General features: G+C 33.7%; 1 protein-coding gene and 1 pseudogene across 2 annotated transcripts; one reads left to right on the top strand and one right to left on the bottom strand.

Annotated features, from left to right (window-relative positions):
- Window positions 1-480: 480 nt before the first annotated feature.
- LOC143570985 (mitochondrial outer membrane protein porin of 34 kDa-like) lies at window positions 481-2,247 on the bottom strand. Its single transcript, XM_077056503.1, has 6 exons — window positions 2,165-2,247; window positions 1,999-2,066; window positions 1,678-1,788; window positions 1,393-1,479; window positions 1,101-1,309; window positions 481-1,024 (listed from the first exon to the last, which is right to left on the bottom strand). The coding sequence occupies exons 1-6, from the start codon at window positions 2,211-2,213 to the stop codon at window positions 718-720; spliced, it is 831 nt and encodes a 276-aa protein (XP_076912618.1). The 5' UTR covers window positions 2,214-2,247; the 3' UTR covers window positions 481-717.
- A 7,216-nt stretch (window positions 2,248-9,463) lies between these two features.
- On the top strand, window positions 9,464-15,005 carry LOC143570984 (serine carboxypeptidase-like 45; annotated as a pseudogene). Its single transcript, XR_013142031.1, has 10 exons — window positions 9,464-9,725; window positions 9,877-9,983; window positions 10,072-10,167; window positions 12,330-12,422; window positions 12,501-12,586; window positions 12,679-12,984; window positions 13,466-13,605; window positions 13,694-13,786; window positions 14,398-14,515; window positions 14,607-15,005. The product of XR_013142031.1 is annotated as a serine carboxypeptidase-like 45 (transcript).
- The last annotated feature ends 1,070 nt before the right edge of the window (window positions 15,006-16,075 follow it).

Genomic DNA, 16,075 nt, shown 5'->3' with positions numbered 1-16,075 from the left:
TGTTATAAACTAAGTTTCATTTACTTTGAAAAATTGTTTCTGTTTGCCATATCCTTTCAGGAACCAAAAGCTATACACCACAGCTATATTTATTTAAGATATGGAGTAGAGTTACGAAAACCGGGTATTTTCAGGAACCGTAACCAAAACTGAGTATGATCAACAAAATTCAAAACCAAGTCAAGGTAGAAACCGTCTCTGGGTATAATCGGGCATTTGACCGGGTTTTTTTAGGGTTTCGGGTAGGGTTGGGTTTTGACCGGGCATTGGTGGAACCGGTTTCAGAGGGTCCAGTCGATTCCAGTTCCAGGAACAGTGCCAAGGAAAAACCCAAAGCCCGGTCCCTACTCGCAGGTAGGGTTAGGTCCGGAACCGGTTTTTCTTGTGCACCTCTGAACATGAGCTAAAAGAAGTGGTTCCTATTCATTTATTGTTCGGTCAAGGTTAGACACACAAACACAGACATAACCTTGATCGTGTTTGTTTACAGCCAAATACATTCACATTTTGCTCAACCAAAGTTTATCAGATCAATCAAGAAATCAAAACTGGCCAACAAAATTTTAGTGTTTCCTTGCTCAAAGTCAAATCTGTCTAAGAACCTATGAAATCTAATAATAAAAATTCACCAAATCAAAAACATCATAGCAAGACCAAAGAAAGAAAGATATGTCAGAATTACTTTTATTTCCTAAGTCCCGATAAAGCCCGCAACCATCATGGCTTAAGAACCAAGGCAAGCCCAAACTTCGCACTCTTATCAACCGCCTTGGTGTCAACCTCTCCTGAAATGGTGAAAAGCGATTTGGGCCTCCACTCGTGCTGGATCAGAGCATTCGCTTTCCCAAAGTTATTGACACGGGCTTTGATCGTGGTCAACGGGTCCAAAGCATGTTGAGTCCCAACCGTGATTGTGTTTACATTGGTTGAGAAGTTGTGGTTGACTTCCGCACCCACTGATGTGTTGGTCAACGGCTTCACGGTATGGTAGTATGACGCATTCAAAGTTTCACCCTTATCGTTCCTGCAGACATGTAACTAGATTCATTATCTACAATATAATAAAGTCAACTTTTAGATTCACTAAGTCAATCACTTACAAAGTCAAAGCAGCAATGAGGTCAGCATTGGAGAAACTAATCCCAGCATTGTATTTAGTCAAGTCTCCGGTTTTGGTGTCAAAGGAAACATCGGTTCCGATAGCAGCACTGGCGGTCCCCAACACACCAGAGAAGTTGACCACAGGGTTTGCGGTCAACCCGATACTTGTGGAGATTCCAGCATAGTCATGCAAGTATTGAAGTTCCAACTACCAGAATAATAAAATATATCATACATCTTTTTATATAAAATGTATTATATTAATAAAAAAACAGTTTAGTTTTCACATACCTTCCCAGACCGTTGATCAGGAACCTTAAAGGTAAGGATTGCCTTCAGCCCAGGCGCCGGTTGATCAACCGAAATGGTTGTGGAGAGCTACATTAACGTTGCAAACAGTTTAGTTAAAGATTCACACACCATATTCAACTTCATAAATTCAGATGTAACTAAAGGTTAAGTTTTAAATGTTAGGATGTCGAAAACTAAGACAAAAAAAAACATTTCAACTACATATATGTAGATATAAATATAATGATAATTAATATGCAGAACTGGAAGCAGAAAGTGTCATACATTAGAGCTAGTGTCAACTTTAATATCGGCAGTAACATTGTTCCTTTTTAACTGAGTGTTGACATCCGCAAGAAACAAATCGCCTTTCTTTGTTCCGGATGATGTGATTGCCTGCACGATGATACGGAAACAATAAATGTTAATCTAGTGCAACTAATATTCAAAGTTAACCTGCCACCAGTAGATAAAAAAGAAAACTGAACCAACAATGCCTTCATCATATAGATATAGATATATAAATACAACTTGTAAGCATTTAAAAGTGACACATAATAAACTTATGGAGCCAATTGATTAAAAAGTAAATAATAAAAAACTTACAACTCCAGTGGGTGAATAGGTGGTGACGGTGAACTTATGATCTCCCTGGTAACCCCGGTTCAGAAGATCTACATTATTATTATTATTATTAATTAATCACAACAAACAAAAACCAACAAAGTTAGAATGAATGCATGCACATGAATGATATTAATTAGTTAATTACCTCTGGTTTTTTTGCCAATGTCGGGGTAAAGACCAGGACCTTTCACCATGATTGATTTCTTGAGATTGATTGAATAGTGGGAATGAATGGTATTTATTTATAGGGTTGGATGAATTGGGGAAAAAGAAAAGCCCTAATTTCTTTTACTATCCTGCTCTTGCTCTTTGTGTTTTCTCTATTTTCAACCGTTCATCATTTCTTGGTAAATAAGACATATTTTTTCTATTATTTTTAAATCACTTGACTTGACCCCGTTTTAAAGTTTAGTAATTTATTAAAAAATGTAATTACATAAAATAAAAATTACTTATATCCGAAAAAGTCAAAAAAGTCATAGGCAGCCACCCAATGATTCATAGCAATCCATTCAAGAGGTTTTTTGGTTCAAGTTTTGTTTGTGATGATAAAAGTAAAAGTTTTAGGTTGAATCAGAAGTTTTTATTATGTATGGTGACTTTGCTTTTAAGGGTAGTCTTTGGTATTCGAAGAATGAAAATAAGCAGGTAGTTAGTAGCTATGATCAAACTAGTCGTTCAAAAAAGGGTTCCTAGGTATCAAACTTCTACTTTAGGATATTAAAGATATTTCATGACTTTAAATTTTAAACTTTTGAAAGCCCTTTAAAGTTTGACAGCCAAGGTAAATATAGTTATTAAAACAACTAGAAAGCAAACATTTTAACAAGATGCTAAGAGGAAAGCAAGTATAACTAATGCAGGTTTACCTCAAAGTTACATCAATCAATCAATCTAAGTGAACAAGCTAAATTTCACCCTCTTGGTAATCCATAGAAACCAAGTTCGCCTTAATTTCTTCCATAATTATGTTTGCACCCTTATATGCCTTGTTAAAGGTATTCTCGTTCATTGCGTTTCACAAAGCCCATAGCAAGATAAGATTGAAGCTATGGCCTATTTTCTTGAACCTCTTAGTACCATAATCCTATCAATGAACTTCAACTTCTCTACAACCAAGTTACCACCGTGATATGAATGATACTAAAAACACATCAACCAGGGTATGGTAATTCGGTAACGTCATTTATAATGAGAAGCTTAAATACGTCAACAAGTTATCATTTTAGGTTTTACCCCTCACACTATCGTCATTTAAGTCCTATCATTGTAATATAATGGTAACTTAATCATCCTTGTTATATATATATATATTTACCGGTGTAATCTGGTGAAATTAATTCACAATTGTGTGATGAACTTGGTCATGGGTGATATGTGGTGAAAGTTAAATCACCATAATGTACAAGTCAATATCCTTAATAATTATTATATATTATACCACTTGAATTAATACCATTGAATTAATCCCATTAAATGGGTTAGGGTCAAAACAACTATTAGGCTATGTGTAGTGGAGAGGCTATAAATTGGACGATTGCGACACGTGGCGCCCAGTCAGCAAATGATAGAAATTTGTTTTTTGGGTGTAAGACTAACCGTAATGGGGCGATGAAAAGGGCGAGAAAGGCCGACAAAGGGGGAGCAAACCGCCCCCTGGGCGATTTCCGAGCGAAATGGGGCGGGGGGCGAGGAGAAGAAGTCTTCGTGGAAGAAAAAGAAAATATTATTATTTTATTAATATGTGTGTGTGTTATATATACATATATATATATATACATACATATCATTATATTACTATTATAGCCCCTACATCATTACACCCCAAAAACAAATTTTCACCCCATGCTGACTAGGCGCCACACATCGTAAAACGCCCCAATTTGTAGCTCCTCCACTACGCATAGCCTAATGGTGTTGTAGGCTAATATATATATATATATATATATATATATATATACACACACACATATATATATATACATATATATATATACTACACACAAACATATATAAATAATATTTAATATATATACACTGCACACAAACACATTATCGCCCAACAAAAATTTGTACCCACCCCCACCCCACCCCACACCACACTACACACACACACACATTTCGCTCCCAAAATTCGCCCGGGGGGGCGGGGGGGTTTAGCCCCTATTCGCCCTATTTCCCTCATTACGGATAGCCTTAGACCACAGTACCTATATTATTACCAACTAATTAAGCGGGTCGTCTATGTAATATCACTATTACAATATATAAAACTTCTTAGCACATGTAGTTTAACATCGTAAGTCTTTAATCCACTACTAACCATCCTTATACTTTGATTTTCATGAAAATGAATACCACTTGTTTGAGTTTAGAGTGTAAGTTTATTTACTTTACCTGTAGGGTTCGATAATTTACATGATTTAATGCACCTAGCTTATTGAAAACATAAAATTCATGATACATAATGTACAACATTAGCATCTACTTATTAATCACTCAACACAAAAGTTCATTCATCCATAATATATAACATATAACCTAACAGGCATAATATAATGTTTGAATAATTTCAATACTTCGAACACACTCAAATGTGCATTAAACTATAGAAACTAATATCCCAAGCTTAACCTAAAGGTATACAAACATCTGGCACTAGTTAAAATTTTATAAAATTTTATTTTTGTACAGCCGTATTATATACAACTATTAAAATTGACTCTTTTAAACACTATATAACTGTAGAGGTATGGTCCTAAACCCCCCGATACGGCATTTCACTTATTACATTACGTTTTGTATTTGTTATATTAGTATTGTTTACTAACCAAGGTCCAATGAGCCGGGGTGTGGAGGTAAACCCTAACCGGGCTTGGCCCACTAAGGTTAAGGTTCATAATTGTGGCCATGGAGTCCCCTATATAAAGGACCTTCATCTATCATTTGAAAGGATCCTCTCTTGGACTCTCTTGGCCTCCAATATTTTTGTGCCTGTAAAAAAGAGGAAACTCTTAGCAGTCACCTCCACTTCCCCCGTTTTCTATGGCATGTCTCGAGCAGCCGAAGAAGAAGATCGAGGTATGGGTTCGTTAGTGTCCAAAACCAGAGAACATCCATCCGACACAGGAGGGGTTGCATTTCATGTTTCTTCAATAACTTTATTGGTTTTTCATGTTGACAAGTTGAATAGTAATAGACTTAAATAGATTTCCGTGCATATATATATAACTAGGTTTGAAACCCGTGTATTACACGGGATGAAAAATAAAAATTACATATAATAATCCTTGCTTTTAAATACGATTAAATCACAACAATAGTTCATTTTCATAATTACGTCATTATAAATGAATGCCATAAGAGCAATGGCTCGTCACTTTGAAGATTGGAAATGACAATTTACATAATTTCATTTTAATACAACAAACTTTTGGAGATTATGAACAGCATGAGCCAACAAATTACTTGAATGCCTTACGATATCCACTTTGGGCTAAATAAAGCATGCTGCGCTGATGGTTTCATCATAAGTGCCACAATCAATCCAAACATCCCCCCTGTAATCAGCAATTCCAAATCTATCTAATGCTATAAAATCAATGTAAAATGGTTAATTTTCTCTTGCAACATAAAATTATATGATTTTGACCATTTTCTCTTACACTATGAGAAGATAAAAAATAGTTACTTTGACATAAGGATAAAATGGTCATTTTCCCTTACATCATCAGATTATATGATTCTAGCCATTTTAAAAGACTTATACTTAAAACTTAAAAGGTAAAAACAAGGTTACTTTTTACATAAGAGTACAATTACAATTATCAGTTAGTGTCTTAGCAATAGACAACTTATAATCTGGAAGGATTATCCTTTAAACCTTTCAATTGTGTCACTACTTTATCAATATTCAATTTTGCTACCATAATAGCAAACATAATTAGCTAATAAATAGAGACAAGTCATACAATTATCGAAGAATATGGTCGCTAATTAGCTATGATTAAAAATGTAAATATTGTAACAATGTCTTACTTCAGTCATGGAGTCTAACTCTAGATGCATCATACATAACATGCATTAGTGTCTATAATAACCTTTTGATAGGATACCTGCAAGTCTACAACACAGTTTAATAAGTTACATGAAACTTAAGTATTTTGAGAAAACCTTGGCCAATTTATAAATATTAGTACAAAAAGCATACTACCAGCCTTTGAAATGCCAATATTAAAAATGGAGTATCTTGTCGATGCACAGATAAATATGCTTACATCTAATGACACATTTTTTTTGTTGCAAAATTAGAACAATCCTTAGCACCAACACCATCCCTCCAACCAAATTCAACAGGGATTATAAGTTTCACTTGATGACAACTCATTGCATTTTAGATGTTCATATGTGGAAGCAATCAGCCTGGTTTTGTGGTTTCACTCTACATAAAAATAACTCAAGGGGGGTATTATTCAAACTGTGAATACATTTCTTAAAGAACGGAAAACAATAGTGATGACAACTATAAATTGGTGCACACATTCTAAACTTTGGAGCCAGATTTCCACCAAAATAAACTCCTCAGGTTTTGTATTATTAAAACATAAAAATCAAATTTGTATATACTAATTAGCAATCACCCTAACAAAAATAAACCTATATGTTTAATAATAAAATAGTCAGTTAAGATAAACGATTGAAGCAGTCCCTTGCTATGCTAAACAAAAGATTCATCATTCATACATTAATTATGATTACCTAATTGTGATAAAGAATAATGAAAGATGAAAATACCTATGTGTTAAAGTGTCTCAAGCTACATAATGATTTGTTGATGGATTTACCACTAAGCCATTAGTCACATTGGTAGCCTTGAACAACAATGAAACTTCCATGTTCTATAGCAATATGATGATTCTGCAACAAATATCAAAATCAGATAATCTGACACACGCACACACACACACACACAAACTCCTTAATTTGACAAGAAATAAAAAATAAAAAAAATGAGATGTCTCCATTGATTATATTATTTGAAATATTTTGGTCACAAATAGAATCGTACTTATTTACTCAATACCACATGATCACTAACCTGAACCCCAACACCGGTCGCTTCCACCTCAATTGGATCTGCCATTCGATGAATATGCAGCCTCAACCATCCACAACAACTGATGAAGAAATCATTACCACTTTAATTGTACATATTTATGTTTTTAAGACAAATTAAACTGTAATATTTATGGTTAAAAATACACATGAACACAAAACGATTTTATGTTTATACCTAACATTAAATTGAAATCAAAGACTTAGGGTTCATACTATTCGAATCATTTATTGGATATCGTCGCTGATGATTCCCCTGTCAGATGGATTGATTCATAGTAGGAGATTTAAGGCTTTAAAATACGATTGAAGATTAAAAAAAAAACATACCTAATCAAATCGAGCAGTGACAAATATGTTGATTCTAGATTCAGAATCGTTTCAGTTGATTGTAAGACACATGGCTTACCTTCACAAGTTTTAGCAGGGGAATTCATAGAAACCAAATAATAATGAACCCTAATCTAATAAACAGAAGAACGATGCGTATAAGAGGAAATTAGGTAAGTTTGTGATTGGAAAATTAGGAGGTGTCATGTTTTAAGCAATAACAACCATCAAGTTTCTTAAGTGGTTTCGGAGGTGTCATGTTTTAAGCAATAACAACCATCAAGTTTCTTAAGTGGTTTCGGAGGTGTCTTCACATGACAGTAGAGGTGGCAAATGGGTTGGGTCGGGTCGAACGAGTCATAGATTGAAATGAGTAATGGGTCAAAACGAGTTTGGGTCAGAATGAGTTTGGATCAGAACGGGTCAATTAAAAAAAAGGCTGTTTTGGTTTGGGTCGGAATAGGTTAGGGTCGAACCGGGTTTCGAGTTGAGGTTTTTTTTTTTATTATTTTTTTTTATTTTTATGAACGAGAATAATGGCGGAAACATTTTAGTTTTTTTTTTAAAATTTTTGCTTTTTATTTATATTTTAAGTTATGATTTTTTTATTATTTTTTTTTTAAATTTTGTTTGAAGGGTTTTCTATAAAGATCAAAAACTCCCAAAAAAAATATTCAAAAATAATAATAAAAAAATTATAACTTAAAATATAAAGCATAAACAAAAAAAGTAAAAATACTAAAATGTTTCCTACGTTAACCTCGTTTCATAAAAAAAAAACCCGAGAATCGAACCGAAACCGAAAAAACGGACAAAAACGAGTCCCGAATCGACCAAAAAGAAACCAAAACCCAACCCGTCACGGGTGAAAACTCGTGTTGGCTTGAAACATGAACCGAACACGTTCCAATTTGAAACCCGTTTCGTGTCGAAACCTGTCTTGCACCCGTTCCGATCCGTGACCTGTCACATTTCCTTAGGACGTTAACCCACATCGACCCAATTCTTTGAACTTGTAAACCCATTTTGACCCAAAAATAAAAGGATGGAATTTAAAATGACTCATGACCCATTTAGTTAAAACCTTTTACCCAAATCAACTCATTTAATTTTTAAAACAACTCAAATTGACCCATTTGAAAGAGTTTGGGTCAAAATTGTCACCCCTACATGACAGATAACTGAAAATTCATAAGTGTTGGAGATCGGGTTTTGATCCTTTGAAACATTCATAAGGGGTTTTCTCTAGTGATGAGTTTGTAGGTCCTCGATTTAGAATGTGAATTACATGTCTTGCACTTGCATTATACTTTCCTATAACAACCAAATTACATGTCTGTATACTCGAATGGTGAAGTTTGGTGACCATGATTGATAAACAAAAAACAAAGTTTAGATTATAAGCTCGATTTTTATAATTCTCATTAGCTCAAAAATTACAATACACAATTCTCTTAACTTCCTCTTGATATAACCCACAAGCTCAGGCATATATATTATATACTAATTTACACATGAAAACTTAATTAGACTAGAATGCAAACTCCTTATCATACTCAAACACTAATTAGTAAAAACATATTTAAACAATAATTAATAAATAAATTCCTTGTTGTCCAAGTCATTGGCTCGACTTGTTCACCAAATAATTTATTCCATGTAAACCAAGTTACGTGCTCAACTTAATAAACAAGACACCAACTCATCATAGGCTCGATGAGTCGATCCAACGGAAATTACAACCCACAAATACTAAAGATCCTTCATGTTTATTTTATCTTTAATGCCGTTGGTGGCATTGCCACTAGGTGACACTTTCAAGAATCTAACTTTGTTTAAAAAACCAAGAATCTTAATTCTTTAGCCGAATACTTTCCCTTGTTTCAGTCCCCATATGTTGTAAACAAAGATCGAACTTATAAGAAAAGACAAACTCGTTATCTTCAATGATATCGATTTACATATATATATATAGCACATGTTTCACTAACATAAATGGACATACCCTAAATCAAAACCGCGCCCTTTATCATGGGTTTTAAGTTTCTTGCAACGTTATTGGTGTTTTGTATTTGTTTCTTGCAATGGTGTAACGCCGAGCTTATAAAAGCACTGCCTGGGCAACCGAGTAATCACTCGTTTAATCAATATTCTGGTTATATTGTCACGAATAAAGAGCATGGTCGGTCACTTTTTTATTACTTCATCGAGGCCGCTTCATCTAACCATTCTTCACTTCCCGTAACTTTGTGGCTCAATGGAGGTTTCACATTTCTTTCTCCCGACTTCTAACAAGAAGATTCGAACATATATTTAAACGAATAAATTTACTTAATTATTAGTTTATACTTTGATGGTTACAATTTTTTAGTCCTATGTATGCATGTATATATTGATTCTATTATATGTTGATGGTCCTGGATGCTCTTCACTTGGTTTTGGGGCATTCATGGAAACCGGGCCATTTCAAATCGGTGAAGATGGACTTCTTGTCTTGAATCAACACTCTTGGAATTTAGGTATAATGTTTACACTAACAAACTATAATAAGTTTTTTTTGTATAACTAAATCGTATTATACTTAACTCATTTAATTTTTATTGACAGAATCCAACATGTTATATGTCGAATCACCCATCGGGGTTGGTTTCTCTTACTCGGAAACAGATGAAGACTACATAAATTGGAACGACACGAAGACAGGTTTAACTATTATACATTAAGTACAAGATATACGTTGGATTCAAACAATTATTTATCTATTCATAGGTGAATACACATGCATGCTCACTATTAAATAAGAGCATGTTTGGGATTGAGTTTGAAAATTACTTATTAGTTTATTTTGAAAAGTCAGTGTTTGAGGCTTTTAGAAAACTGTCTTTAACTCTTTAAAAAACTAAAATAAAAAGGATTTTCGAGATTGCCAAGCACATTTTAGTCTATTGACTTTTTAAAAATACAAATAAGTCAATAAACGTTGTTCAAACTCAATCCTAAACATACTCTAAGTAAATACAATTTAACATTTTGTGTAAGTTTTAGAACTCATAATATACCATTTTTGTCTTTTTGGACTTGATCGATGTCAAAAGGTCAATCAAAAACATTTATAAAAGTATCTCTACTAGCAAATGCAAGTAAGGTGTCGAATCCACAGGGAATCAGTGGAAAGTGATAATCAAGTTCAATACTTAATAACTAATCACGCTAGGCGGACAGACGATGTCAAGCGGTTTAAATAAGTAGTTTGTAAAACAGTAATATGAAAATAACCAAACTCCAAGGTTCGGGTTTTGAAGCAAATTATTTATTGATAGACTTCTTTGGACAATTCCTTGTTAAAATATGTAAACCAAAAGACTTAATGATTGACTATGTTGAACGTTAGAACTTAATCCGAACAATTGACACAACTTAATGAAAATCTACTTGACTATCAGTTTTAAGTTTTGAAACACAAAATCAGTAATATGGTTAATGATAAACGGGTCAATGACGAAAGAACTTAATCCTAATTGTTGATGACCACAAATAAATTAACTGACAAAAGATTAAGCAATCAATTACTATAAAACCGTTTAAGCACACAAACAAGCATAAAGAATTTATCAACCGAATGATTAACCAAATCCAAAGTTAAAGTAAGTATCAAAAATCTAACATACAACTCAACCCTACGCCCGGAGTTGGTTATGAAGCCTTTAGCCTTGCATATCGATCTTCATTTTCTTGATTATGATGTTGTAGAAGGATTGCATGGATGAATCTAGTGATTAGAATGTGTGATGGTGATGAAAAGTGGCCTCAAAGATGCCCCCAAACTGATGAATAGTCAATAATGGTCGACCTTAGGGTTTTTATATCTTAGAAATTGAAGAAAATCACCAATAATCGAATTTCCGTCAGACCTGGCCGTAGCCTACGACCAGGCCGCCGTAGCCTACGGCCAGCCTGTCGTAGCTTATGACTGGGCCGTAAGCAACGACTTTTCTTGTCTGCCTTACGCCCCACATCAGGTCGTAGGCTACGGCATGGGAGGCGTCGTAGCCTACAGCTTGCCCCACTTCAAACTTTCGTTTTCTCATTTATTTTGATTCTTGATCGCCCGGTTAAGCTCCCGATCACCTCTATTCGTATAATCTCGATTCCTTCATCAAACACTATAAATTAGCTCAAAATAAGCTCCGTTAAGCTTCGCACACCTGTAAACACAAAAACACTCAAAGTACTCGTGTTCGATATGTTTAACCAACTAAAACACACGAAATTACACACCATAAACACATGTTTTTACCCATATATTGGGACTGAATTGGGATCATCGTCAAATTAAAATATTTCGATGAAACTCACAAGTAATTGAATAACTTGAAAAAAAGTCAAAGTTAGACCAAGTGTTTTTCTTCCATAGTTAGAGAACCATAATTAACAAAGTTTAAGTTAATGGTTTACCCCGTTGGCTATTATTCGATTACAGCATTAGCCGATTATAAACATTGGCACTTATCTGGTTATATTAACAAAATAAAAAAATAAAAAAAGTCCTCCCTTGATAATAACTCAATTATTGTTGATTGTCCAACTTGTCGTCCCCTAAAACAGTCGAGTGTGTTGGTTCTTGGATTTACAATAGTCTCAAAAAAACCTTTACTCCACACCTGCTGATCTGTAATTATGTATACGATAATTTATGTCTTGTCTTAATTATATCTTGCGTATCTAATTGATTTGCTTGCATTAAAGTTTCTAACATGTTAACGGTTTTAAAAAATAATCATTTATTTTTTTGTGTAATTTAAACTACATTTTAAAAGGTTATGCATAATGTTTTATATTAATAATTTTGGTTTTATAAATGACAGCATCTGATAATTTGGTATTCGTCACAAAATGGTTAGAAGAATTCCCGTTATACAAAGACGTACCGTTCTTCTTGGCGGGAGAAAGCTATGCAGGTACATTAATAAAGTGTTAGATATTTATTATTTATATCATTTATTTTGATTTATTAAATTAAACAAATGTTTTTGCAGGCCATTACATTCCACAGCTAGCGGAATTAATATTAGAGCATAACAAGGCCCCAAACGTTACTCAAATCAACCTCAAAGCTATTGCTGTAAATATTTTTTAATTACCTTTTCTTTATGTTCGGCATTGTTTACATAATATGATAATAAACAATGAACAAACACATTACTGTTTTTGTAGATTGGAAATCCGTTATTAGACATAGACATTAGCGTCCTCGCGGGTGAATATTTATGGTCACATGGCGCGATATCAGACAAGACTTTGATGCTAGAAAAAACTGTATGCAATGACTCAAAGTACCTCCGGGAATATGTTCATTCCGGATGGTCTCAAGGTTGCAATGATGTCTTCAATCGAGTTGAAAACGAAGTTAGTGACGATGTTCAACCTGACGACCTGCTTCTGCCCAAATGCTTGTTGCCAACAACATCTTCATCTCAGCAATTTAAACCTCGAGGGTTACACTCGAAAGCACATTCATCGGTATGAACACGCCTCTTATTGTGATCAGGATTTATAATTTTTTTGTTTTTCTTTTATTGGGAATCAACAATTTAAATGATTTGAGTCGAGCTTGAGTTTGGCTTGTTTAGCTTATATCAAAATATGAGACAAAAATAACTAATATACATTATCTAGTTATTTTTGTCATAATTATGAATACATCTAGTTTTATTTAGTAATATATATATATATATATATATATATATATATATATAATAAAATTGCTATATTTATATAAACAAAAAAGGCTTATTTAGGCTCGCAAGTCTTATTAAACTCGTTATATGAAGATCAAGTAGTTCAAGCTTATTTTTAGGCTCAAACATTTCTAAACTTGGCTCAGTTCAACCTTTTTAGCGAACCAATATGAATAATAAGACTCTTTAACACTTTTGAAAATGACGGCTAGTCGACTAGACACATTTGAATGGGTCTAACGTATTTGGTTATAATTTAACAGATTGACACAATCCTAAGAGCAGGTGACCCGTGTTTGCAATCGAGGATATTTACATATCTCAATAGAAGGGACGTTCAAGATGCACTTTATGCTAACACAACTAATCTTCCCGGACATTGGGATTTTTGTCTTGGGTTTGTGTCCTGCCTATGTTCCTTCATGTGATAATAGAATATACAGTATATAATTAGTGACTGACTCACCTTTGTCACACACACTATGATGCAGGCCTTTGGTTTATCAAGAAGAGAATCTTGAAATAAACATAATTCCACTCATCTCCAATCTCATAAAGGCGGGCCTTCCGATTTGGTTTTACAGGTACACCTTTCATTTTAAAGTAATGAAATCTTTGTAGAAACTAGCTAGAAAAATTACACCATTTAAAACTTCCCGTTTGTTTAAGTTTAAGTTTTAACTCACTACAACATATTTAATTCATTTTTTATATAAATTGCAAATGCGAGTTATATATTAGTTCAACTTTTAATAATAAACCATATTGATTTTTTTAACAAATAACAAAATAATCATTGAATTTTTAAAAAATATTAATGAATTAGCACAATAGATTGTATCACTTCAGCACAACATATTAGAAGATTTTAGATCTCATTAGTGTAGCAAATCAACATTGAACAACAAATCCTTTTCTAGGCGCAGGAGATTTTAGTCCACCATAGCACGAAGACCAAGGAAACCGAAGCAGCAAATTTCGTTGTCTACTCGTAGCGCAATGTGGTTGACATTATTTGAAATTAATAAGCAAACAAGTCAGATAGCTATTTTCTTGGTTTGATAAAAGATATTTTGCTAATTATATGGATCAAAATGGATATTACTTTCCTTTTAAAAGTACATGAATTTGATGATTTATAATGAATTTTCTAATTCGTTTGATATAACCTATTGTTTTTAATTACCTTGTGTAGTGGCGATCAAGATGCAAAAATCCCACTTACACAAACAAGGTTGATTGTTAATAATATCGCAAAAGAGCTTAAGCTCACAACCCTCACCAAATACAGGACTTGGTACAACGAGAAATAGGTATGTAAAAAAATACTATAAAGTTTGAAAGTTAATTATTTGATTGCAAAATTAATTGTGACACACATGTTTTAAATGTTCAATGTTGCAGGTGGGGGGCTGGTGGCAGTCATTTGGGGGACTAAAAGACGGACACAATGTTACATACTTGACATACGCAACAGTACGAGGTGCTGCTCATGAAGTCCCCTTCACTTCTCCTTTACAAGCTCTCAAACTCTTCCGTTCTTTCCTTAACGGATCACCACTTCCTCGCCCCAAATCCTAAAACACACCCACGTGTTTGCTAATAATGGTGTAAAAGAAACTAATAACCAATGTTTTCACTCGCGTCCTAGAGGTTGGGTGATATGATACATTGTTCTCTAAATTGTCTGCATATGAACTTTCTATGTTTTATAGCTGATCTTATATGTATTTCTATTGATGCTGAATTATGTATTACTTAAGTCACAAGAAATTCTATACATGATGGTGTTGGAATGCTAAAAAATGTGAAAATTATCGAGCATTACGTTTGATATGTTCTTTTTCATATTTCATAATATAATATGCTTAATGCTCTTCCAACTTTAAATGCGTTTCTAAGGTTGCACTGGCATGAACGTATTTGTTGAGGACTATGCATCCCCGCCTTATATGAGGGTAATATCCTCTACAACTTGTTCACACATAACTAAAAATGTAACATAATCTTGTAGCATAACATGGGATTGATGTGTTTCCACATTTTATCAAAGGTGTTACCGAAGTAAGCATTTACTAGAGTTTTGTAGTAGTAAATTTTGATAATGTATGCCTCATACTAGAGTAACTATTTTCAGTGTCCTCCCACAACTCCTCTCTATACCAGGAAAATGTATCATAGACAAGCGTTATAGGCTACTATTGCATTATAGGAAAATGTATCATAGCCATATTAAGGAAACCACTCATTGACTATATATTAATTGTATTTCCATTTTCACCTTAAACTATATTTAGACAATTATTGTGGTTGTTATTATTCACCATTTAATTAGTCGTAGATTTCTCCTTACCATTTTATGTATGTTGTAAATGGCTATTTATAGCCTATGTATTCTGACTAATAATGCAATCATTTTCATTCAATAATCAAATCATCATATGGTATTAAGAGCCTTGTAACATCCTAAAATATTCTTGTAGTAAATAAAGAAAGTCGCGTTTAACTATCGTGTGTTAATATTTAATTGATATTAAAATAAAGAAATGTCATGGACTTGGGTTAAATAAGATGGATTAAAGGGTCATGGGCCTTAGGTCCATGGGCTTTAGGGGATATAAATACCCCCTAAACCATCCTAAAACCCTAATCCTCATTCCATCTTTCCATATTTGCCTACACACTCCAAAACACACACATCCTCCTACATACGGCCGAGAGAGAGAGAGAGAGAGAGGGGTGAAATCCGAGCAAGCAAACGTGATTCAAGATAGATACCAGATCCAAAGTCATAACCTAGCTAACCGAGACCAAAACGGAAACGTAAAGGTATGTCGTTTACCTTAAAGTTTACTTTTTTATTAACGTTTAAC

This window comes from Bidens hawaiensis, unplaced genomic scaffold, assembly GCF_021521415.1.
Source record: "Bidens hawaiensis isolate Kalapana, Puna unplaced genomic scaffold, B.hawaiensis_p1.1 tig00025179_1, whole genome shotgun sequence".
In the NCBI taxonomy this organism is placed as follows: Eukaryota; Viridiplantae; Streptophyta; class Magnoliopsida; order Asterales; family Asteraceae; genus Bidens; species Bidens hawaiensis.
The sequence above is the reverse complement of the archived record's forward strand: the minus strand, read 5'-3'. Positions and strand labels throughout refer to the sequence as shown.

What these genes read in the sequence shown, in the direction of transcription:
- LOC143570985 (XM_077056503.1), bottom strand. Translation starts at nt 2,213, where the DNA reads ATGGTGAAAGGTCCTGGTCTTTACCCCGACATTGGCAAAAAAACCAGA. An exon ending in CATTGGCAAAAAAACCAGAG is followed by an intron (nt 2,067 to 2,164) that starts GTAATTAACTAA and finishes ATAATAATGTAG; the next exon opens with ATCTTCTGAACCGGGGTTAC. An exon ending in CTGATCAACGGTCTGGGAAG is followed by an intron (nt 1,310 to 1,392) that starts GTATGTGAAAAC and finishes TTATTCTGGTAG; the next exon opens with TTGGAACTTCAATACTTGCA.